General features: G+C 41.1%; 1 protein-coding gene across 1 annotated transcript in view; it reads left to right on the forward strand.

The window, feature by feature from the left end:
* MIGA1 (mitoguardin 1) overlaps window positions 1–26790 on the forward strand; it is a 56399-nt gene that overhangs the window by 8042 nt on the left and 21567 nt on the right. Inside the window, exons 3-7 of the mRNA XM_065409290.1 lie at window positions 1306–1483; window positions 2039–2175; window positions 3822–3945; window positions 4983–5119; window positions 7595–7718. Coding sequence (XP_065265362.1) covers window positions 1306–1483; window positions 2039–2175; window positions 3822–3945; window positions 4983–5119; window positions 7595–7718 — 700 coding nt within the window. The remainder of the gene's footprint in view (window positions 1–1305; window positions 1484–2038; window positions 2176–3821; window positions 3946–4982; window positions 5120–7594; window positions 7719–26790) is intronic.

Below are 26790 nucleotides of genomic sequence, written 5' to 3' on the forward strand. Positions count from 1 at the left end.
TTCACTCAGGTGGCTGGCACCCAGGATTGCCTACCTCTGGTGTCAGAAGCCACACTGCAAAGCCATAACTGAGTTACTGTGTCTTCGCTGGTGCTGCACTCACTACTCCTGGGGAATTCTGCACCAAAAAATTAAAAATTCTGCCTATTTTATTTGTCAAAATAACAGAATATAATCTCTCTGGTTTCAATTATTTCAGTAATTTATTTAAACTACAATACAATGGATGGAGAATGAGAGTGGGGAGCATTGGAGGAAATCCCCAGCCCCCCCTTGCCTAATAGTAATGTAGCTAGGTTTGACCCTTTATTTCTAGTTATTAGTCACAAATATATGCAACCATATGCTCAGTGTTACATCGTAGGCAAGTGAGGGCTGGGGAAATCAAACTCACAATTTATATTGGCTATTGACCATCTTCAGAGGGTCAGTAGCAAACAGTTAATGGAGCACATTTTTTCAGTCCAAAAATTTAGACCAGTTCTAATCACTGAAACACCATAAGCATTTATAAAACCATACGGTCCTTTTTACACCAGACTGGCAATGTAAAGGAGCCTTACAACTTTTACCCCTGTTTTATACTCCTGGGGGAATTCACAAAGACAATGGGAACAATTCACTAAGCAGGCAGGCTGCTACATTCTGCTCTGACTGAGGGGACAGAGCCTGCCCCACACCTACCTCCTCAGAAACACGCTGAAGCCCTGCTCCTCCATGCCAAGTGTGCCGCAATAGAGAGCGAGAGGGACAGTGACACCCCCTGCCAACAATGATTTATGTCTCTACTGGGTGCCCAAACCAACCTGCCTGCGCTGCCGGAGAGGGGCGCGTGGCCACTCTTCTGCCTTCCCTTTGCTTCCGTGTCAGAAGTCATTTTTCTGGAGGAAGCAAGTAAATCTGCGGGGGGGCATGAATTCTGCGCATGCGCAGGGACGCAGAATTCCCCCAGGAGTAACTCACCCATGTGTGTCATTAAGTCATCTGGGGCATATCCCATAATTCGTTGTGCAGCAGTAAGCTGAGCTGCTCTGATTCTTTCCCAGTGAATTGTGGAGGACCTTGACTATCCTGGGCATGCAGGGAGAATTGTGGGAAGGCATTGAAGGACTGTCAGCACACAAGTGATTTAGACTGTCTTCATTGCAAAGCGGGTGGGTTACCTCCAGGTAGCTTTGGTTGAAAGCGCCACCGTTCTCAGATTAAAGGGTTTTGTGTGTGGACAGGAGAAGGAATTAGGGGCCAGGCCTGAATCAGAGCATGTGTTAACTCTGCAATGATGACATACTCATGATTTCATTTCAGGTAAAACTTTCCCCTGGGTTGAAGAAGCTGTTTTTAGTAACAGCAGTAAGTGCAGTTTCTGTAATTTTTCTGGCCCATCATTTTAAAAGAAAACGTGGAAAGAAAAACACAAAAGTGTCACCATGGGAGCCAGGCCATCTTGTATTAGAATGTACTAAAACAGCTGCATCAGAAAAAGGTACATGAGAGAACCAAAGAAGCCTTTTTTCTTCTCTTAAATAAACCTTTAAATACTATGTAATCAAACTCAAGACAGATTTTTCTTTAATTTTGGAAATAAGGAAACTTTGTGTAATTCTAATGTATTTAAAGAAAATAACAAAATAGACAAGAGTAACAACAAAAATTAGAACACTATAATAAGTCAGGCAGGCATTGCTCTGAAAGCTAATGTTTTAATTATAATCTCTGCAAATAAAATCTCTTTTAATCAAAAGCTTTTTGAGAGCTAATAGTTACTGCTAAGTTTCCAACAGTTCTGAAGATATATCTTGAATATTGATAGAAGTATTTTTGATATCTTTTAAGAGCAAATAGTTTTAATATTGTGCTCATTCTTGCAGGTATTTTGATACTTTTATATGTAAACATCAAATTCGGAAGATAAGATTAATGGTTCAAGTTCTCATGAGACATAGTGAATAATTAGATAAAATTCAGAGCTGAACACCTGCTGATATAAGAAATGTTTCTGGTTGCAGAAGCTTTTAAAATTAGTCTCTCTGTTTATTAGGTTCCAGTTGTTCCAGTAGCAGACAAAACTTGACTCTTTCTTTGAGTTCAGCCAAAGAAAAAGGATCTCAGTCTTGTGTTTATGCAAATGGAGGACTTTTCAGTAAATATTCTGGTTCAGTACAAAGTTTGGCCTCGGTGAGTATTAGCTGATCTTCAGGATCTGTTATACAGTAAACTGAATAAACTGCTGAACTTTAATTTTCACTGCCTATCGTGAATGCACACAGTGATTCTCTTGAGCTGAAAATGTCTGGCCGTATGGGCTGCACAGCCTCAGAAGGCTAGAGATGCTGGGTGCACAGTAGAAAGACCCAGGCGTGGTGAAGGTTAGCTTATCTTCTACATAGGAGCAAGCTAAGTTCCACATGAGAACAGCTTTGAAGGTGGAGGAGGAGCTCTCATAAATCCTCTGTTTACTGTGTATATCTCCCTCTGGACATGTCTTTTACTTTTTTGTGCTAGCACAGCTCAGAGGAGGTCATACAAACCTGGTGTTGGGTAGCTCGGAGCAGTGGGAAGAGGACTTGTTCTTCTTTGAGTGCTGATCTCTATGGGTATTCGCTGTGGGTGTGGATGCCCCTGGGACCAGAAATTCTTTAATAGCACTGTCATAAAGGGTCGTGCAGACTGACCACCTCTCCAATTCCTTTTCTGCTGCTTGGGATCTGGGATTCATTGGGATGGAAACTCCTGTGTCCGTTTTCTATTCTTCAGCATTCTGTTGTTTGAATCCGTAAATATTGTAATTAGTTTTTAGTGTTAGTCAGCTGGGAATCGGGGGTGGGAATTCCCCGTCCTTTGTTTCCCCCATGATTTTGGGCATCTATTATGACCAAAGATCCAGGCATTAAGCCTTGCCTGGCCTACCCCTGGGTCCTTGCTGTGAGCAACCCATGAGAGAGCTGCCTGTATTGCCTTCAGGGAAGTTCATGTCCCCTCGAAGTGCAGCATCTGCTGCACTTTCCCTTTGTGTACCAGGCAATCTCATGAATTCAGGATCCAGGGACAATTTATGGAGCTCTCCACGAGGCCCTGTTTGGATCCAGCTCCCTCCCGCTACCCTTCCACCTATCTGGAGCCATCAGGTGGCACTCTTATCTAGTACTAGTGGTTTGGAGTCCTCCTCCAAGTACAGGAACTCCAGAAGCAGAAATACAAGCAAGACAAAGGCAAGAGGCCCCTCAAGAAGAGTGACAAATCCCTGCATGAAGCTTCAAAAAATAGATCTGCCTTGCCCCTTCCTCCAGCACCGCTCAAGATTCCATGCCCTAGAACAAGTGTACCTGGAGATCACATTTATTCTAGGTGGTAAAGAAAGATCAGAGTGGAATTTTTTTCACTGTATAGCAGTAGTGCCTAGTGAACCTGTAAAATATCCAATAAAACACAAGGCTAGAGATCAAGATTTATTTTTTTAAACTTGTTTTTCATATGGTTTTACAATCAGTCAAACTTAGTTTTGAAAACTAACCATTACAGATTGCTGATTATATTCTTGTTGTAGTAATGGATTATTACTGATTAATTTTTGTCGTGCATTTGAATTTCCTAGTGAGACTGAGTATTAACACTTCTATTATATCATTTTTAATACTTGATTGTGGTGTCATGAAAAGCAATTAACGTTACTCTTGGCCTGAAAAGAGCCAATACTTTGTTATACTTTTTGAAATGTAATCTGTTACAGTAACTAGTTATAATAAGGGCTATTTAGTGCACTGCACCAGGAAATAATTATTATTAAAGTACCCTTTGTTTAACAAAGCACCTCACTTTTTTAGGTCCAAAGTGTCACCTCCTCTCACAGTTGTGCTTGTGCCAATTCCAGTTCCTGGGACAAAGCAGATGAAGATATTAAACTTGTAAATATTCCAGTGACCACACCTGAAAACTTATACTTGATGGGTAGGTTATAATAATATGTGGTATGTTGCAGTACTGTGTTTTTGCTAGCCACTTTCAGATGCTTTAAAATTTGAACAGATTACCAGTGACTCCTTCACAATATTTTCATGATATGCTTCCAAGGCCTCCTAAAAGCTTGGTTTTTTTTACTTATGCTAGACAAAGTACCTCCTATAGACAGATCTCCATGAATTCTTATTTTACCGAAAGCCAATAAATTAGGTTTATAGAAACTAATTAATTGGAATTAAGATAGGCACTGAGATTTTTAATTAGAGCTGTGTGAATAACGTTTGTTTGGTCCACTGGCAATTCTGAAAAAATCTTAATAAATAAATGGTTTTGGGTCGAACTGAAAACAAAATTATTTGACAAATCAAAAAGTCAAGAGATTTTGTTTTGGGTTGAATGTAATGATATGAAATGTTCCAATTTTTGACAATTTGTAAAGGTTTTCGACTAACTTTTGATAACATTGAAAGAAATTTCAAACCAAAAAGTAGTTTTGAAATGAAAAATTAAAACTTTGCTTTTCAACGTTTAGAATGTTGTTGTTGTTGACGTAGTTTGGCAAAAACAACGTACATTCATGAAATGTTTCAGCATCAAAAAAATCTGTATTTTTATTTTTTTTGGCTGAAAAAAGTTCAGCCAAAAATTTTCACCCAGCATTTTAATTTTAATTAATTTAGAAAGGGAAATCTTTCCCAGATATGACATGCATTTTTTTAAAAGATGAAGTAGACAATATATGTTTGTTACATTAACAGATTGGTAGTTAATATAAAATTCTGTAACTAAGTAGGAGAGAGATTCTTACTGAACTCCTATGTGCTTTGTTTTAATCATAAATTACCTCTTGTAATGAACTTAATTAAATTATTAGCAATTCCAACATTATTTCCTTAAAACAACATTTCCACGTGTACTATCATTAATCTTATTTTTTGCGTGTGGTTAGTTGTGGACAGTGAAATGTCCGGAGGATTGCAGAGGATTTCTGTTGATGTAATGGAAGTGTTCATGATCTCCTGTAGGTATGGAGCTTTTTGAAGAGGCACTACGTCGATGGGAGCAGGCACTGACTTTCCGTAGCAGACAGGCTGAAGATGAAGCAAATTGTAGTTCCATCAAACTAGGAGCAGGAGATGCCATTGCAGAAGAGAGTGTAGAAGTGAGTATTATATACACTACAGTATATAGTTGTAGCATAGCCAAATGTCTGAAAATATTTGAGTAACAGAGCTCAGCTTCTACTGCAGCTGCTGAAACTTCTTCTGAATATCTGCAGTTGGGGGACTTTTTCTCTTTTTTCCTCCACCTCACCCTTTTGCCCCAGCATTAGCCTGTTTTTAGCCATACAGACAATTGTTGCTCCATTAGCATTCCTCCTGGAAGACATTATCAAACCACCACACAATCAGAGGTGTATCAGCATTCCCTGAACCAGTTCTCTGCAGCACACCCATTGGTCATTTCCTCCCTAAGCGTAAAGGAAAACTCTGTGAGATGGGATAGGGGCTCAGTACAAATGGCTCCTGGGAGGGAGAACTAATTGGTGAACATGCACAATGTAATACAATTAAACTTTGTTCCCCTTGCCCATAAAACTCTATCCTAAAATGCCTGATAGTAAAGTAATCTCAATCACCATGGTGTTTTTCATAGATTCATAGATTCTAGGACTGGAAGGGACCTCGAGAGGTCATCGAGTCCAGTCCCCTGCCCGCATGGCAGGACCAAATACTGTCTAGACCATCCCTGATAGACATTTATCTAACCTACTCTTAAATATCTCCAGAGATGGAGATTCCACAACCTCCCTAGGCAATTTATTCCAGTGTTTAACCACCCTGACAGTTAGGAACTTTTTCCTAATGTCCAACCTAGACCTCCCTTGCTGCAGTTTAAACCCATTGCTTCTTGTTCTATCCTTAAAGGCTAAGGTGAACAAGTTTTCTCCCTCCTCCTTATGACACCCTTTTAAATACCTGAAAACTGCTATCATGTCCCCTCTGTCTTCTCTTTTCCAAACTAAAAAAACCCAATTCTTTCAGCCTTCCTTCATAGGTCATGTTCTCAAGACCTTTAATCATTCTTGTTGCTCTTCTCTGGACCCTTTCCAATTTCTCCACATCTTTTTTGAAATGCGGTGCCCAGAACTGGACACAATACTCCAGCTGAGGCCTAACCAGAGCAGAGTAGAGCGGAAGAATGACTTCTCGTGTCTTGCTCACAACACACCTGTTAATACATCCCAGAATCATGTTTGCTTTTTTTTGCAACAGCATCACACTGTTGACTCATATTTAGCTTGTGGTCCACTATAACCCCTAGATCCCTTTCTGCCGTACTTCTTCCTAGACAGTCTCTTCCCATTCTGTATGTGTGAAACTGATTTTTTCTTCCTAAGTGGAGCACTTTGCATTTGTCTTTGTTAAACTTCATCCTGTTTAACTCAGACCATTTCTCCAATTTGTCCAGATCATTTTGAATTATGACCCTGTCCTCCAAAGCAGTTGCAATCCCTCCCAGTTTGGTATCATCCGCAAACTTAATAAGCGTACTTTCTATGCCAATATCTAAGTCGTTAATGAAGATGTTGAACAGAGCCGGTCCCAGAACAGACCCCTGCGGAACCCCACTCGTTATGCCTTTCCAGCAGGATTGGGAACCATTAATAACAACTCTCTGAGTACGGTTATCCAGCCAGTTATGCACCCACTTTATAGTAGCCCCATCTAAATTGTATTTGCCTAGTTTATCGATAAGAATATCATGCGAGACCGTATCAAATGCCTTACTAAAGTCTAGGTATACCACATCCACAGCTTCACCCTTATCCACAAGGCTCGTTATCCTATCAAAGAAAGCTATCAGATTGGTTTGACATGATTTGTTCTTTACAAATCCATGCTGGCTGTTCCCTATCACCTTACCACCTTCCAAGTGTTTGCAGATGATTTCCTTAATTACTTGCTCCATTATCTTCCCTGGCACAGAAGTTAAACTAACTGGTCTGTAGTTTCCTGGGTTGTTTTTATTTCCCTTTTTATAGATGGGCACTATATTTGCCCTTTTCCAGTCTTCTGGAATCTCTCTCGTCTCCCATGATTTTCCAAAGATAATAGCTAGAGGCTCAGATACCTCCTCTATTAGCTCCTTGAGTATTCTAGGATGCATTTCATCAGGCCCTGGTGACTTGCAGGCATCTAACTTTTCTAAGTGATTTTTAACTTGTTCTTTTTTTATTTTATCTGCTAAACCTACCCCCTTCCCATTAGCATTCACTATGTTAGGCATTCCTTCAGACTTCTCGGTGAAGACCGAAACAAAGAAGTGTTCATCATCACTAGTGCAGTAAATATCAGGAATGATAATTTCATTCAGCTTACAAAGATTTTTTTTTAATGCTGGTTTTAAATGCTGGTTTTATTTTACTTATACCTAATAAGGTGCATCTGTACCCAGTAGGGCAAGTATTTTAGATGCCTGAGCTCTTTGACAATGTCTGAACTTTTTTACTGCATAGTTAATGGGGTACTGTGAACTCTTTGAAGGCTTAATATTTTTAGTGTTTTAAAAAGAAGTAGTTTAGAAAGAAACATGATTTTCTGTTGAGTACAGTATAATTTAATTCTGCTTGCAGGATATCATTAGTGCTGAATTCATTCATAAGCTTGAATCCCTGCTTCAAAGAGCTTATCGTCTTCAGGAGGAGTTTGAGGCAACCCTTGGGGCATCTGATCCTTCTTCCCTAGCTAATGATATTGGTGAGTTCTTCTATCTTTATATTTTTATCCTTCTTAACATGATCATCCAGACGGTTTAAAAAAAATAAACAAACCAAAGACCCAATTAACAGAAATATACTGAACAGTAAATGGACCATCTACACTACAGAATTCAATTTTTATCCCATTATCTGTCTTTGTATAATTGCATGTCATTTGGTTCAGTCTCCAAACTTTACCCATCTTTATAAATGGGCTCAGGAAGAGTATTTTTGTGGTATATTTATATTTCTCAATGTTCCAGGATTTCTGAACCCCAAAATATATTATTATAATATTTGTAGAATAAGAATATATGGACCTTAAAGTTTGAGTCTATTTAAATTGGCTAGGTAAGATGATACTTATAATGGGGTGATATGGGTTCTTTGAACTTTCTGAACTGCTAACAATAATTCCTGAAATTTTATTTAGAACTTGGGAGAGTGCAAGGATTGCAAGAAAATAATCATGGCATAGACCTACAAAAAATGAAAGAGATGAAATTTTGTAATTATCCACACACAAATCTGTCCTGAATCCCTAATAAATTCCATAAAATTGTCTTATGGATTACCTCCCCTTCCATTTGTGATCACATAACAACCCTGTGGTAACTACAAGAACTGGAGCAATATTAGGAGTGTTTCTATTTTAGCTGTCTTTTTTTTTTTTTAAGGGAGAAAGTTAATCCCACACTCTTGCTCATCACTTTACCTGTCCTGTTCCTTTTCCCTTTCTCTCCTGCACATGCATTAGTGTTAATTAAAAAAATTATCAGACACAAAAAAAGATTTTAAATAAAAGATTCAGGGGGGTTAACTCCCCTGCCCACTTCCAGTGTGTGCACAATACCTACAACAGCATTGCAAACATTTTTAAGGTTCCATCATCTCTTCTCCTTCCCAGGCTTAATGTTGGAGCAAAGAAGATGGGAGGACAGGAAAGCAGATAGCAGACTGACCCATTTTTCACAAGTAGGGGAGGAGTTAGCAGAAAAAGCATAGCAGCTCTGCTGTTGCCCTCCCTCCCTGTGAAAAACGGGTCAGTCTGCTATCTGCTTTCCCCTCTTTTCCCAAAATTTTGTGTCAGCTCCTGAGGGGAAGAGCTCTGCTGCCTCCTGTAGTAGCCATGATTAAAATTCAGTTTAGGCTTCAAATTGGCATACAGTCTCCTGGACGGGGTCCATGGGGGAAGGGGGGGTGAGAGAGAGAGAGAGAGATAATTACACACGCAAAAACTAGGTTAAAGAACATTATTAAGGTTGCAAAATCCAACACTCATAAATTAGGAAATGGCAGAATTAAGGTTTGGAACCTTAATTTGGCCCTGTTGTGGATATGCACTGTGATAAATCTTTAATTACATGAGCCCATATTATATTTTTCCACAAGTCCCCTGCCTCATTCAGTACACAGAATGGATGGTGCTCAATGAGCAGCTATTTGGTATTTTGTGTTACTTGCATAGTTCAGTGTGTGGCCCCAGAATTTATTTAGTCCCATTATTCAAACCCTGTTCTAAAGGCAGTATTATTAATTTCCTCATGGGCTTTTCTATGGTTCTCATTGCTAATATCCGAGTGCTTCACAAATACTAATTAATCTTCACAATACCCCTATGAGGTGAGAGGATGGTATTATCCTCGTATTACAGATGGAGCTTTGAGGCACAGAGGTTATGGTCAGAAGTATCCACTAATGTTGGGTGCCCAATTTGAGATACTTCAAGAGTACTTAGGGTTGTAAAGCACTTTATATATTTAGGCATGGCTTCCATAGACTTCAGTTGCAGCTGCAAGAGCCCAGTGTTTCTGCTAATTAGACCCCAGCGTCTCAAGTCAGACACTCAGAAAATGAAGAACATATAATTAGTGAAAAGTTTGTGACATGCCTAGCATCATGTAGGAACTCTGTGCCAAGGGCAAGGATAGAATCCATTTCTCCAGGGCAGCATTAAACTGTCTTAAGTATGAAACTGTCCTTTTTCTTCCTTCAGTCCCCTGCCTCATTCACTATACACCTTCCAATTTCTGTAACAAATGAAGCAGGAGTCTCACAGACAGCAGCCTCAACCCTGGTTTATCCCCAAAGCACGTCTGTCCTGTGCACTGAATGAGGCAGAGGTCCTGTGGAGGAAAAAGTAGTATGTGATCATATAATGAAAGACTATATCCTAATGCAAGTGCACAAGAGGGCGAAACTGAGGTTGCACAGGCAACCTAAATTCTGGCATTTCCTAACATTTGAGTGTTTGACTTTGCAGCCTTAACATTCTTAACATAATTTTTGTGTGTGTGTGCAGTTTCCTAGGCTTTCTAAAAAGCCAACTGACAAAAACTATTTTGTCACGTGGCAGGGTGGATCCTTTAGAACCAACATACAGACCTCTGCCACTTGAGCTGGTAGAGCAACTAAGAGCACTAGGGTGACCAGACAGCAAGTGTGAAAAATGGGGATGGGGATGGGGGGTAATAGGAGCCTGTATAAGAAAAAGACCCAAAAATCGGGACTGTCCCTATAAAAACGGGACATCTGGTCACCCTAAAGAGCATTAATAGGCTATTATCCTTGGATAGACTAGTATTAGATGGTAATGCGAGAGAGCCTTTGCCAGAGGACTTTTCACAGATGTTTGCTGACAAAGGAATGGTGAGACTCAGGAAATTTTAGGTTCCATTCGAGGCTCTGAAGGGGAATGTGCTGTACTAGGCAGAGTCTTCTGCCCTGTCCCTTCCAACCTGTCTTATTGCCATTCTCTTCACCAAGCCATTTCACTTTGGGCTCCTTAGGCTTCTTGTCTCAGTGTCATCCCATCTTTCCTCTTGCCCCTTTCTCATTTCCCATTCTCCATCGGATCATAGTCTCTGTTTCGATCCCTGGGCTCCTAGTCAAATCAGGTTTCCTATTCTCTTTGCCCATCCAGTTATCAGTTCTTCGCCTGTATCCTGGCTCCTCCTCAGATGTCTCCCCTCACCCTAGTAGTTCCCACCCAGTCCCAGTCTCCCCCTACCCAGGTCCCAGTCTAATGCCCAACCAGTCCTACCCCCCCTTTCCTTTTCCCTTCTCTTCCCTCCTCCCTCCAAAAAAACCCTATCTCTTCTCCCCTTTGCATTTGAATCAGACAGCTTCCTCTCTCCTTCCTGGGCATCAGCTAGGGGGCACAAAAAGTAGAGGAAATGCTGTCCCCCTGTTCTCAGGACCCAGCCCTGGCCCAGGCCACAGCAGCTCAGAGCTGCCATTGCAGGGAAAATCCTGCCCAGCCGTGAGCTGAAGCATGCCAGTGTGGATGGAACCTTAGGAGATTTTCTCTGTCAACCCTATTAAGTCTGATCATGTGTGAACTGTAGTTATTTCAAAGGCTTATAACTTTGCCAAACTTGGGGGGGATTTTCACAGCGATGGACAAAGATATGTCCCTGACACAAAGGCCTCCTGATCTAAAATGGGTAATTGCCAATTACTTAATGCAAAACAAATCTTATATTTGTTAGCTTTAACTTTGAACATCGCCAGGGGGCAGTACTTTTCATCTGTTAACCCTGCTGATATTCTATAACCACTAAATATAGCTCTTAGTAACATGGGAGTTTAAATTTAGGTCAAAGTTAGCTTTCTGGTATGTTTTTTTACACCTGTTACCGTAACTCATAAAGCAGAAAGGGGTATGTATGGATGTTACATTTCGAGGCCTGAAATCAGTCATATAAATTTCCTTTGGCACAAGGTTCCCATGCATATTAGCTGTTGTGTCAGTTTACTTGTAACTTCTTCTTTCCTGCAAACTCAAGTTTTAAACGTTGATTACAAAGTAGTAATTTTCTAAGGACTGAGTTAATATGATATCTTTTAATCTGTTTAATTATAGCTGTGATTAAACACATTTAAAAGACTTCATTTCTAAGACAGACTTTTTAAAAATTGATGTTCCATTGTTTGTGTCAAATTCATTAATTGTTTACTAAGTGTCTGTTCCGAGTAACTGCATTTTTTTCAAATGTTCATTCTGTAGCTCCCTTGAGGGAGAGTTTGTCAGTTGCCTGATGCAACTTACTATGAATTTTATTTATGCTGGGAAAACAACCAATAAAGCATTTTGATAGGTAGTGCCGGCTACATGTTGTTGCTATGATTTTTTTGTTGGTATCTTAAATTCATGGTCTGAACAGCCAGTTTTAACTTGAGAAGAATGTTTCAGTCTCTCCAGTCAAACTAAAAAATATTGTTTCAGAAAAGTTATGGCATTTCTTGTGGAGTAACCTGCAAGGATTTATTGTGGCAAATATTTTTGTTCAAGATTTTCTTTACATATAGAAGATAAACAAATTCATTATCTGATGTAACTTATTTTGATGTTAGATATGGCTAGTCACTATACTGTATAGTCTGATATTTAAAGATATTAAATAGAATGAAATGATAATTAGATCGAATTTTCTCATGTTAATTTTTTGTTGTAGCTTTTTGGGGAAGGATCAGGGAGGGGTAGAACAGAATGGAGAAGGTTGGAGACTCTGACAGACACTAATTCCTGTCTTCTCCCTTGTCAGGGAATCTGACCTCAATAAACCTCGTGAGAGAAATCTATCGGTGCACTTAACTTCCACTTGGTTTTATACTTGCAACCTTACTATAAAAATTGCCCCAAGCCAGGACAAAGGGCCTGATCTGCCTACCATAGAGGTCAGTGGGAGTCAGATCAGACCTTAAATGCACAATCTTCCTGTAAAGTGTTATGAATGTGATGTGTGAATCTTCCCTGATGTGAATGTATAATATGGAACCTTGTATGGAATGATTTAAACCAGCAGTTCTCAAACTGTGGGTTGGGACCCTAAGTGTGTCGCAACCCCATTTTAATGGGGACACCAGGGCTGGCAAAAAAACTTGCTGGGGCCGAAGTCCGAGCCCCACTCCTCAGGGCCGAATCCTGAGGGCATCAGTCCAGGGTGGTGGGGCTCAGGTTTCAGGCCCCACACCTAGGGCGAAGCCCTTGGGCTTCTGCTTTGGCTCCCTGCCCTAGGTGGTGGGGCTTTTTGGCTTTGGCCCCCATGCGGGGCAGTGAGGCTCGGGAAGGCTTAGGCTTCAGTTCCCCATCCTGGGGTCGTGTAGTAATTTTTCTTGTCAGAAGGGGGTCGCGATGCAATGAAGTTTGAGAACCTGTGATTTAAACTATTCATGATTAGTAACCTTTTCTGATTCTTATCATTACTACTTAGCAGCAGTAGCCGTTACATTGTAATTTATGTAAATAATTTTACCTTTTTTATCTATTTTTCCTGTATGTTTTTGTATAGGGGAAAAAGATTATGTACAATTTGTAAATTTTCTCATAATCCTTCAGTGCTTCATATATTGTTGGTGCTTTTAGAATCTATTTGTCAAAAGAATTAAATCCAAATAGTAGGTCTGTCAATCGCAGTTAACTCAAGCAATTAACTCAAAACAAATTAATTCAATTAAAAATCGCTATCACAGTTTTAATTGCACTGTTAAACAATAATAGACTACCAATTTAAATTTATTATAAATATTTTTGGATGCTTTCTACATTTTCAAATATATTGATTTCAATTACAACATAGAATACCAGGTGCACAGTGCTCACTTAATATTATTATTGATTACAAATATTTGACTGTAAAAAAGAGAAACAAAAGAAATAGTATTTTTCAATTCACCTCAGGCAAACATTGTAGTGCAATCTCTTTATCATAAAAGTGCAATTTACAATTGTACAGTCCACTCAGTCCTATTTCTTGTTCAGCCAATCACTAAAACAAACAAGTTTGTTTACTTTTACGGGAGATAATGTTGCCCGCTTCTGATTTACAATGTCACCTGAAAGTGAGAACAGGTGTTCACATGGCACTGCTGTAGCTTGTGTTACAAGGTATTTATGTGCCAGGTATGCTAAACCCTTGTATGCCACTTCATGCTTCGGCCACCATTCCAGAGGACATGCTTCCATGCTGATGGCACTCGTTTTTTTTGTTTTTTTTTTAAAAAGCATTATTAAATTTGTGACTGAACTCCTTGGGGGAGAATTGTATGTCTCCTGCTCTGTGGTTTTAGCCACATTCTGACATATATGTTGTGTTATGGCAGTCTTGGATGATGACCCAGCATATGTTGTTCAATTTAAGAACACTTTCCTTGCAGATTTGACAAAATGCAAAGAAGGTACCAATGTGAGATTTCTAAAGATAGCTACATCATCCTCTTTACAAAGACATAATGATCTCAAAAAAGCTATTGCTTCTAAAATAGTAATATATATAGTTGAGCTTGCTTAAATGTTTCCATTCTAAAGGGCTTCTTTCTTTACTTATAACTTTCTCAAACTTTCACTTTTCAGGCTTTTCTAATCTCTGCTCGGGGCGAATTTGTCATTCTGGAAATGACAGAATAAAATGACAGAATAAAAACATGTTGTATGTTAAGAACAAAGACAACAGAGGGGGTAAAAGCTGTCATTAAATATATATATATATATGATATATAATATTTTTTTTTGGCGCAAAATATTTAGCTATTTATTGCGTGTGAGAAGAAAGCTGAAATGCAGCACAAATTGTGGTTTGGATATGTCTATTTCAGTGGTCTGGGATTAATCCATTTTGATTTGATCAGATTGCAAGTTATTTAATGTACTTTTTGCCTGTGCATTCATTTGTTTAATAAGTTAAATAAAAATTTCCCAACATTGTTGTAGCCCTGTATGCTTGCTTAATTAAGATGACAGGAATTTTTGCTGGGGCAAAAAAAATTTTAACCCTGTCATTCAGTGCACAAGTGTAGATGGAATGAAGTAGGGTGCTAGAGAAAGAACCCTCCTTCGTTCAATACATGTGTTGGAGAGGCTTGCCTCACTCCCTATTATTCTTGTGAGAAAGTGCAATGCATTCAGGCCCCAATTCAGCAAACTACTTGAGCATGTTTAAGTCACGTGTCTTAAAGTTAACCATGAGCTTTGCTGAATTAGATTCTTAAAGTACATGCTCCATGAAATCAGACTTTGCAGACGCTATAAACATAATATATTTTTCAGAACTGAGTATACATACGTGCTTAAAATAGATTTGTTTGCCAAGTGATGTAATCTCCCCTCTTGGTTATGATGGACAGTGTATCTTTCGTTAAATGGGAAATAAACCAAATATATTCCCTTGGCCCTCACTACTTACCTCAGGAAGCCTGTATGCCACTGTGATATAAGATTTAGCAGTGGCAAAGGGTTTTTGCAAACGCTTCTCTCCTTATTTTAAAATATTGCTAGCACATTGCTGGCTGGAGCCCATGCCTCAATGAGTGAACATATTGTGTGGGGCTGTGCTCTTGTAGTCTCCAGCAATTAGTTAAAAATTCTTGGATGTTAATCTACCTCTCTTCCTTTTTCAAAAGATAAAAATCCCAGGACATTCTGTTTTAAAAAAGCTTTCAAAGTACTGAGTAGTTACTAGCAGGTTCTTGTCATTACTAAGCCTCCATGTTACTGATTTCCCCTCCTTGTCTGCTTATCTACCTGGGGCAGCACAGCAGAGCTCCAGGAAGGTGGCAGAGAGCTGCTTAACAGAGGAACAATAGGTAGTCCAGATTAATACCCGGATTCAGTAAGGTACTTATGCAAGTGCATAACTTTAATCATGAGACTAGTCCCATTACCAGAGCCGGCTCCAGCATTTCTGCTGCCCCAAGCAAAAAAAAAAAAAAAAAAGCCGCGATCGGCGGCGGCAGTTCAGCGGCAGGTCCTTCGCTCCTAGAGGGAGTGAGGAACCTGCCGCCCCCGAATTGCCGCAGGTGCCGCCCCTCTCCCTTGGCCGCCCCAAGCACCTGCTTGTTAAGCTGGTGCCTGGAGCCGGCCCTGCCCATTACATGCTTAGTACCTTGCCTTAGGGATGAGAAGACCTTTGAACTTCAAGCCTGGTGAGAAGGATTCACTACCTAAAATCTCGGGCCTCCCTTGTGGGAGAGTGAGACTGGGAACTGGAGGAGGATGGGAGTTAACCCTAAGGGGGAAATTAAAAGTTTCTCTGAGAGGAAGCCCTGTAATTAATCTTCCTCCCTCTTCCCCTCCAAAACCACTTTTTTAGTGAGCTCTGTATCTGAATACATTAATTAGCGTGCTATCAGACTGAATTTGAGTGGACAGATCACTTCATAATTGCTGAGAAACAGCTCTGCACAAAAGTAGAGGAGGGACTGGATTCCAAAGCCTGTTTTTAAATATGAAAAGAACAGCTAAGAAAAGTCTGATTCAGATGTCACTGCCGATTATGTGGTATCTGGAAGTTATCATGGCACTCTGTTATAAAATTCCCAATCGACAGCCTAGATTTTTTTTGAAAAGTATTCCTGGAATCCAAAGTAGAGTTTGCTGTGGCCAAAATAGATTTGATGATTTCTAGGCTACAGGAAAACAGAATGCAGAGAAGGAAGGAAGAAACAAGAATAAGCTATGTTGACAATCTATTTGAATTAACTGTGAAGGAATTAGACAAACACAGATGCCAAATCTCTGCTTTATTTAATCAAATCAAATTTAAGTATAGAAGCCAAATGATACATGAATTATTAGGCTTCAAAACAAATGGGATGGCCAAAAGCCAGTCAAATTCTTCAGTAGATGTACTGGAATTTTTGGATTGGGATTTAAGAACATTAGTCTAAAATCAGACAGGACCCACTGATTGTTGGCTTCAGTGCCTAGCAGAGGAAAAAAGCAGCACATGGACATTGTCTACCTACATAAATGTTTTAAATGTGACTTAAAGCTTGTGAAGGGAACAGGATCTTTTATGAAATAAAAACATGCTGGCAATTTGAAAGCAGGACTAAGAATTCACTCACTGGTATTGGGAGGCAACTCAGAATAAGTTATTTTATGATGTACTTCCTCTTGGAGTGCAAGACTATGTCAGACAGCAACTAATTTAGAGGTTTAGTATAGCTTAATTTGGGTTTACCAGTGTTAAATTCCAAATTTGATTGTGTGATGACAGAGTAGAAAAGTGGAATGTTAATGGCACTAAACAAACAAATGCAAAGCATTTACCATGTTGCCTGAACTCAACAAATGAGTAAGATGCTGTTATTCCAAGAACTATTCCTGTTTGTAATATGTTTTAATAGCTCCACTACTCATTCTTTCATACATTTAAAATTGTGCAGGAGGCAAAGGAAAGGTATAATTGTCTAAATTCTGCCATTGAGCTTCTTCACAGAAGTTCAGCATGATTAACTTCAAGACAGTATAGTATAAAGAATTTTTTTATTCAGAGATTATGGCACTGAACACATACAAGACTAATTTCTGGGCATTAATTTACTATGCAAACATAAGAGGAAATATCACAAATATTGGTTACACATAAGTATACCATAAGAGCAAGAAGCCTTATTGAGAGTCATTGGTAGAAACTTATAACGTGCAGGTGTGAACAAACAAATGTAATTTTCAAAACAATCGAAGGAAAAGTGAGCCCCTAAAAGGCCTCATTGTGTATGGACCACAAATTACCAATTTCAATAAAACTTGTTATATAGGTCAAGCAGAGTTAATCAGTAACAGATAGATTAAATATGATCTTGTACCTTTTCTTTATGTGGGAGTGTGAGCAGGTTTGTTTACTGAATATGGTTCTCTGAATAATCAAGGAGATGGGCCAAACTATTGTGGTGGTTTGGTCTTATTTTGAGGTTTTAGTTTTAGGTTAAATATTTAAATAACCTAAAAGAAATACTGCTATTTTATCTTTATTTGTAGATATTGGTAATTTGTCCAAGGAGCTAAAATGTAATTACATGTCAATTCAAAATATCAAACATAAGATTTTTTTGTTTTAAGCTTTAAACCATGAAGAATGTAGCTGTATTTGGTAACTGGTGTGACAGCCAGGCTGAGCGAGCTGTCAACGGGGCAAGATTTTAGTCTCTTGCCCTTCTTTTGTGCTAACAACTGGAACTTTGTCAACTAAATGGGCCATTTGTGAGGAGGATATAACTTGGAGACTAGTGATTTTCTCTAAGGACTCTGGTGGGCTGCAAAGGGATGCTGTGCTGGTGATGAATGTGCTCTTAGAGAAATAAAATTTAGATAATACATGCAGATAATAGTGGTTACTTAAAATAATCCCATTGGTAACTCTGCTAAATCCTTGTTTGTTTTTGATTATTGTTACATGGCTTCATCTTCAGGGGATATCTACTGAAGATTCACAAACTTCTTCTCTCAGGCAAATATGACTTTTGAAGTGAAGTTGACCAGTTTATAGGTGAATCTTGGCAATTTTAACTTGAATGCACCAATAGCCAATTCCTACTTGACAGGACTGATTAATTTTTCCCAAACATTTACTTAACACCTTGATTAAAACTCCCTGGAGCTGTGTTTGAATCATGATTGTTGACAAAGGTAAATGAAGTTAAAGCTAGCTTTGGGATTTTTTTGGACTCCTAAGTGACATTGGATGCCCAAAGAGCTATGGTAATAACGACCATTTCATTTGTGACTGGCTAGAATGCTGTGCCCCATTCTGTTGAAATTGGATCTTGTTACAGTAATCGCTAAGTAGTCTCCAAGCCACAAGGACTCATCGTTATTTTTGCTGATACAGACTAACATGGCTACCACTCTGAAAGTAATCCATTTGTGACTTCAAGGTTTGATTATTGCAGCTCATTTCTAGGTGTGAAGCTACACAAGAGAAAGTTGACTGATACAAAACACAGCAGCCAGTCTGCTTAGCCACATACTTCACTGTGAGCTCATCAGCTCCAATCTCTGTACTCACCCCCCACTCTCTGCATTGGCTTCCCATTGAATAAAGTCCATTATAAGGTTTCTGTCTGGATCTTCAGAGTCGTCCAAGGGATTGGCTATAGTTACCTATCAGCTCCCCTGTCCCACCCCCTGTAACTTATCACTGCAACTATATTCCATTGGAACTATGAAACTGAGAAGCCAAGAGGACTAAATTATGAGTTCAAGTCACAGAACTTTCAGCAAGAGACTTAAACTATGCAACTTGACACTACAGATGATAGCAACAAGCCTCGTGGCATTCAGAACTAAATACAAAGCTGTCTCTCTCTGGCCTGCAGAAAGCTCTTTATGCACTAATACATACACAAAAATAACATCCCCAAACTTATCCCCAAAAACCTTATGAACCATTCTTCCCCATTTCTTATACAGAGTGGGGGCTGAGAAAGATGTTTATATTTTTAAATACTTTGCAGTCTCATTATGGGACCTGTTGCCCATCTGGATGTTGAGAGGACTCTGTTAATTGGAGCCAGAGCTACCCATGAAGAGTCCAGGCCCCTTCTCTTTTGAGAGTATGATGTGTCAGTGTTAGAGCATGGAAGTGCTCACGCTGTTACAGGGCCATATAAGTACATAGACATAAGGCAGATTCTACAATAACTTGTAACCACTAAAGCTTTTTAAAACACTTTTTTTCCAAACTGACAAATGTTTGCAAAATCCCACATGAAACGAAGCATGGATTTATAAACTCAGGCCATGTTCCATTTCTTTAGAATTTTCAATAGCCTTTATTCTAGTTTTAAGTCAACTTTAAATTTCAGAGCACTTTGACAAGAAGATCAATATGCTTTTATAGTCATTACTTTTGTCATCAGAATATCTGCTAATTCTACATCATCCTCTTTACAAAGACATAATGATCTCAAAAAAGCTATTACTTCTAAAATAGTAATATGTTGGAAGCATATAAACTAACTAGCATTACTTTCTTTAAAATATTAGACTAAAGCTATTGGAGAACTTAGGACTAGTTTACCAGCAAATGTGGTCTGTAGTTAGTACGTTCTTCAAGCAGCTGTTCATTCCTAGACTCTCGTTGTGCTACTGTCTTTTCTCGTGTTCTCATATCTAGGAATATTCTTGTAACACTTGCACAGTATACACTTCAGCTGTAATTTAATTTTTACCCTAAAATTTTCAGAATGTACCCTTCTTGTAGTGTGTTGAAGGTGTTAAGCACCTGCTTAGCTGATGGAGGTTTGGAGGTTAAGAGCAGCAATAGGAAGCCAGGAATATCTGACCAGGCAGGTTTTTTTGGTTTGTAAAGACTGATTTTTGATTGGATGTATGTCACTTGCCAGAAGACTTAATTTTGTATCAATCAGTAGTTAATACTTTCCTTTTGAATTGGTTTGGTGTTATAATCCTAAGACCCATGAACTCCATTATAACAGAAGGATTGTCTTCTGACACTGCTTCCATGATTCACAGTTGCACAGACTATTTCCCCTTCTATTCAAAATTCCATAACCAGAGCCCCATGTACACTACAGCAAGCCAGGCCTAAACTCTGCAGCCAAGTCTCTAGAATCAATGGGAATGTGGTGCAGCAAACTGAAAATTCTCTGGCTGTTTCATTTACATTAGGAACCATTTTTAATAAGTTCTGTATATACATGTTCATATTTAATCAATTCAGTGGCCCCCATGTTGTGATGAGACATGATCTATGTAATTTAATGTCAAGATTAAAATTTGTAGTTTTCAAAGTGCTTTTATATTGACTCATGATTACATAGTAGTCATCAGAGACTAATGGGAGGTTTTGGCAGCAGGGTAAAGGTGCATTTGCGGCTTTTACCACTGAGAAGATATGGGAGACCTTATAGCAGAGGTCGGCAACCTACGGCACGCGTGCCAAATACGGCATGCAAGCCAATTTTGAGTGGCACGCTGCTGCCTGCCCGGTGAGAGGGGGAGGAGGGGCAGGAAAGCACCACGCTGGGGGAAGAACCGGGGGAAGCTTGGCTGCCGCAGGACCAGGCTTCTGCCTCCTGCCCCCCGCAGGGGAGAGCGGTGGGGGGGGGGGGGTCCCGGCCCTCAGCCCCCCCCCCCCGCCCACCGCTCTCCCCTGCGGGGGCAGAAGCTTGGTCCTGCGGCAGCCAAGCTTTCCCCTTCCCCCGCTTCTTCCCCCAGCGTGGTGCTTTCCTGCCCCTCCTCCTCTCCTTCCCTGACCGATCAGCTGATGGCCCTTGCAAGGGGGAGTGGGAGCGGAGCAGAGCCGAGCCGCAGCGTGCTCCCTGCTCCGTAGAGGAGGCAGAGAAGAGGTAGGGACGGAGCCTTGGGGAAGGGGGTGGAACAGGGCATGTCCCTTCCAGCCCCCTGCCTTGAGCTGCTCAGGGCAGGGGGCTGGGAGCACCCCCACGAGCCGAGCACCCGAGCCCTCTGCCCTGAACCCCCCCACACCCAGCCTTCTGCCCTGCACCTCCACACACACCCCAGCCCTCTGCCCTGACCCCTGAACCCCCCCACACCCAACCTTCTGCCCTGCACCTCCACACACACCCCAGCCCTCTGCCCTGACCCCTGAACTCCCCCCACACCTCCCAGCCTTCTGCCCTTCACCCCCACACACACCCAGCCCTCTGCCCTGAACCCCCCCCCCCCCAGTCTGGGGTCCCGGCTGCCGGCCCCTTGCAAGCCGGCGTCCCGGCCACAGGCCCTGCTCAGCCCGCTGCCGGCCTAGGTGAACAGAACCCCAGGCTGGAAGTGGGCTGAGCAGGCTGGCGGCGTAAGATCAGCATTTTAATTTAATTTTAAATGAAGCTTCTTAAACATTTTGAAAACCTTGTTTACTTTACATACAACAATAGTTTAGTTATATAATATAGACTTACAGAGAGAGACCTTCTAAAAAACGTTAAAATGTATTACCGGCACGCGAAACCTTAAATTAAAGTGTATAAATGAAGACTCGGCACACCACTTCTGAAAGGTTGCCTACCCCTGCCTTATAGGATTATGAAATAAACATATAGCAGGCCTTAGGCCAGGGGTTCTCACAACAAATATTTTGGTGGCCTCAGAGTGCCACCAAATAAAAATAATCTACGTCTGTCTCTAATCCAGGGGTCGGCAACCTTTCAGAAGTGGTGTGCCGAGTCTTCATTTATTCTCTCTAATTTAAGGTTTCGCGTGCCAGTAATACATTTTAACATTTTTAGAAGGTCTCTTTCTATAAGTCTATAATATATTACTAAACTGTTGTTGTATGTAAAGTGGCCAGGACCCGGGCACTGTGAGTGCCACTGAAAATCAGCTTGCGTGCCGCCTTTGGTACACGTGCCATAGGTTGCCTACCCTTGCTCTAGTCCAGGGGTCGGCAACATTTGGCACGCAGCTCGCCAGGGTAAGCACCCTGGTGGGCCGGGCCAGTTTATTTACCTGCTGACGCGGCAGGTTTGGCTGATCGCGGCCCCCACTGGCTGCGGTTCGCCGTCCCGAGCCAATGGGGGGGGCGAGAAGCGGCATGGGCGAGCGATGTTCTGGCCGCGGCTTCCCGCTGCCCCCATTGGCCCGGGACGGCGAACCGCGGCCAGTGGGGGCCGCAATCGGCCGAACCTGCCGCGTCAGCAGGTAAATAAACTGGCCCGGCCCACCAGGGTGCTTACCCTGGCGAGCTGCGTGCCAAACGTTGCCCACCCCTGCTCTAGTCATTACTGTACCTAAACAGAATAGAAACACAAATAAGATGCTTTGCGTGTTCTTGTCTTTTTGTTGTTGTTTCTTTTGCTTTTTTCATTGCTTTTTTTTTTTTAAAGACTCATTAGCTAGTAAGTCTGCTGCTGTGAAAAGTGATATTTGTATGTTTGTTAATATCACTTTTCATAGCAGACTTATTCAGCCCCGGCAAGCCCTGGGCCAAATTAAGCCCTCGATGGGGAGATGGGTAGGGAGGCAGCAGGGCAAAGGGACGATGGTGAGGGTGGTGAGCCTGGGGCTGGAGCCACATGGATGGAGCCTGAAGCCCTGGGACCAAAGCCTGCTCTTTTCCCCCCCACACAGGAAAGTGGGGGATTCACCAGCTCCCTGCATCTCCTGCGTTTGTATCTCCGGAGGGATGCAGGGCCGAACCCCTGCTGGCGGCCCTGGGAGAGGGGCAACTGCTTTGCCCGCCTCCCGCCAAATCAGAGTCCAGAAGGCTGTGGCCGCAAAAAAAGCCCCTGGTGGCTGCGTGCGGTCACGGTGGCCGCATTTGAGAAATGCTGCCTTAGGCTATATCTACACTTACACTATTACAGTGACACCACTTCAGTGCTGCAGCTGCACTGCTATGGCGATGTAAGTGTAGCCACTCACTACAGCGAGGGGAGGGGTTCTCCTGTCACTATAGTTAATCCACCTCCCCGAGAGTTGGATTCTTCTGTCAACCTAGTGCCATCTACACCGGGGTTACGTTGGCTTAACTTTTTAGTGTTAGACCTAGCCTGATCCTTATTTACACAAAGGCTGCTTTACCCAGATCTTTGTGTAAATGAGAATCCGGCCCTATCTAGGTGTTTCTGCTAAAGGGATCAGCTGTGAAATGGTTAATGTTAACACTTGCAATGTCAGCAGAGGTTTCAGAGTTCACCTCACGGAGGTGAATGTGGCAGTTCACATCTCTCAGACCAATTGTAATAGTCTGCCTGCAGACTCAGGAAGATCTGGAAGATAATACTGACTTGGCTTGCAGTTAGCTCATGCTTTAGAGCAGTAGTTCTCAACCTTTCCAGACTACTATACCCCTTTCAGGAGTCTGATTTGTCTTGCGTACCCCAAATTTCACCTCACTTAAAAACAACTTGCATACAAAATCTAAATATACAAATGTGTCAGCACACTATTACTGAAAAATTGCTTACTTTCTCATTTTTACCATATAATTATAAAATAAATTGATTGGAATATAAATATTGTACTTACATTTCAGTGTATAGTATATAGAGCAGTATAAACAAGTCATCTGCATGAAATTTTAGTTTCTACCGACTTCGCTAGTATTTTTTATGTAACTACTTGTAAAACTTGGCAGATATCTAGATGAGTTGATGTACCCCTGGAAGACCTCTACGTACTCCCAGAGGTACCCGTACCTCTGGTTGAGAACCACTGATTTAGAGGTTTTCTTTACAACCATGAGGGATAGAAACTATTTTTAAACTGAAAGTTTAGATTATGGAACACAGATCTGTGGTAAGGATCAATTCTATGGAAAATTCTTCAGCCAAACTACATCTACATGCAGCCCTGCCTTTAACATCCGTATTACAGCTGTAGCAGTTGCTTATCTGGAAAAGTAATAAAAAAAAGCATTTAATGTATTTTTAGAAGGGTATTAATGCAAATTATGAGCTAGAAATGAGGAGGCAGTATCGTTTTACCAGCCTGCTTTCTGTAGACTTCCAGCAAGTGCTTTGCAGGCCACCAGTGATCTACAGTTGAGTCTGAGAACCTCTGGGCTTGTCTACCCTACCAAGTTTTGTTGACACCCAAAAGTTGACAAAACAAATATCGCGAAAGGGTGTGCACGCTTGCTCCCTCTGTCGACAGATCATGTCCACGTTGGGGACACCATCATCGACAGGGTGAGCAATGCACCGTGGATATGTATCCCACAGTGCAGTGTTGTGGGAAGGAAGAGCTGATTGGTGCACATCTTGGGATTCTCTCCAAGTTCTCCCACAGCCCCCTCAACTGCCAAGAGCAGCATCATGAGTAGCTCTGTGAGCTCTCCGTGCTGAAGAATGGCAAAGCAGCACAGCAGTCTGCCTGCTGCTGTGTTCCTAGCGCAGGGCAGAACAGGAGCATTCCAATGATTTGCTCTTTGTTTGCTCCCCAAACGGAGCAGCACACAGATACTTCTGAGAGCTTTGAAAGGGGAGGGGCGCATGCCTGCAGGGCAGCAGAGATCAAAACACTGAGCAGAGCAATCAGGGCAGACATTGTGGGATACTGGCGGAAGCCAGTTCTGTCGACAAAACAATCAGCAGTGTCTACACTGGCTCTTTGTTGACAATAAAGGGAGGGGAAAGACAAGTTTTTTTGTCGCCAAAACTGGGCGTTTTTCGTGACAAAAGTCCCATTGTAGTGTGTATGCTCTTGCTGTTTTGTCACCAAAAGGCAGTTTTTGGCGACAAAACTTGCCAGTTTAGACAAGCCCTCTGCTGTCCCAGCTCTCCAATTTCCAGTACAATATATGATTGTTTCTTGATGCTTGGACAATCCACCTGGATGTTGTAATGGTTTTGTTTTCTTATCTTTAAGAAGTGATAGGCTAGCAGAGAGAGAAAACACACAATTGAAAACAATTAGAGTATCTGACAATCAGTGCTTTAATATGTGTGTGACACTATGCCCCATATTCTTCATAGAGATATTGTTGTGATATGAATATAGCATGACTAAGTTGTATTTTATGCAAGATGGGTCATGTGAGGTATCATTGGAAAGGTTATGATTTACTGAATATGATTTTCCTATTTGTGTGCTTGTATCATTTTTGTATCTAAAGTTAGCAATATGGACTATGTATCAATTGCAAAAGTGTTTGTACCTGTGGAATGCCCACCAGACCAAATGCAATCAGGCTGGCTGGTTAGTCAAGGGGCCATTAAGGAGAACAATAGGACTTTGAAGATGCTAATCTCTCACCTTCCTGAGACGCTTCCTGGGATGCTGCTTTGACACTGCAGGGTCATGTGATCATGTCACCTGGTACTGGACCCCATCTTGGCCTGCTAGTATTTTTCCACTAATAGGGAGTGGGGATCAAACTGGGAAACAAAGGATTCCTGCCATATGTAAATCCTATTTAAGGCAGGATAGTGAGTTAATCTAGGTCGGTTCCTTCACTGAATCCCCGCCCAAGATGACTGCTGAAAACACCTAAGACTCATCTGGGGAAGAAAGCACTGGACCCAGGCAAGAGGGTGTCTGGCCTGTGAAAGGAATATCTGGAGTTCTAAGCTGCAAGTAAGAAGGGTTTGTCTACAAGAAACTCTGCAACCTGCTTAAAACAACATTTAGGGTGAGAAATTACTACTTGTTGCCAGTTTCTTTAGTGTATTACGCTTAGTTTGCGTGTTTGCTCAGTAATCTGCTTTGATCTGTTTGCTATCCCTTATATTCACTTAAAATCTATCCTTTGTAGTTAATAAGCTTGGTTTTGTTTTCTATAAACCAGTTCGTGCAATTCATAACTGAGGGGCAGAAAGCTGTGCATATCTTCCACCACATTGAGGAAAGGAGCGAATTTCATGAGCTTACACTGTACAGTTTTCTGTGCAGGACAATACAATTTTGGATTTACACTTGTGTATTACACAGGGGGTGTGCACGTGAGTGCTGGACAATTCCCAAGCTGAGTTTTCCCACTCACAGCTGATCTCAGTGTCCGTGTCTTTCTGCAGCTGGGTGTGGCCCTACCTGTGTGTGTGCTGGAGGAGGCTTGAGGGCTCAGCAGGACAGGGTGAGGGAACCCAGGCTGGTGGAACAGGAAGGCTCAGTGGTACCCCAGTACATCAAGTGGCACCCCATGCAGGGGAACCTGTCACAATGTATAATAGTGAAATTATGATGTAAAGTTGGATTCAGTCTGACTGACTGAATGCAGTATAGCAATATCTAAGAAAGCTTTTGTCCAGACTTTTAATATATATATTTTTTCCTTGGGTCTTCTCAAAGACAGATATTTAGTTTGATATTGTTAATTTATTGATATCTAGTGCATAATTGTTGAGCTGCCATTCTAAATCTATAACAATTACTGAAATGATCATGTGGATTGTAGCATTTCAACTGATGAGTAAACCATTCCAGTAAAACTGGCATGCAGCCACTTTGCTGTATAATAGTGTTTTTTATAAAGTATAACCATAGTAACTGATCTGGATGACATTGGGTAGCTGGTTGTTGCTGACTGCTGGAAATAAAACAGACTTTTTAGCAACACATGTGTAATGTTTGAAGGTAAAGTAATCCAAGATAAATGCCTGTGCTCTGTTGAGAATGCAGTATGAAGTACATCAAGCCAAGATTTGACTTAATGACTTATGAATCTAATCCTTCTGTGAAAGTGCTTCTGCATGATGAAAACAAAACCATATACGCTGGCAGTGTGTGCAGCAATTGTTGAAATCTGAAAAAAGTTAAATGCAAATTGAAAGGATTTGTATTGCAGATTAATAGAATGTGATGTTAGTGGAAAATATAAGCTTTGTTGAAGGTTTTAAAAATCATAATGCTGCTAGAAATTTTTCTG

Source organism: Emys orbicularis, chromosome 8 (assembly GCF_028017835.1).
Source record: "Emys orbicularis isolate rEmyOrb1 chromosome 8, rEmyOrb1.hap1, whole genome shotgun sequence".
Taxonomy (NCBI): domain Eukaryota; kingdom Metazoa; phylum Chordata; order Testudines; family Emydidae; genus Emys; species Emys orbicularis.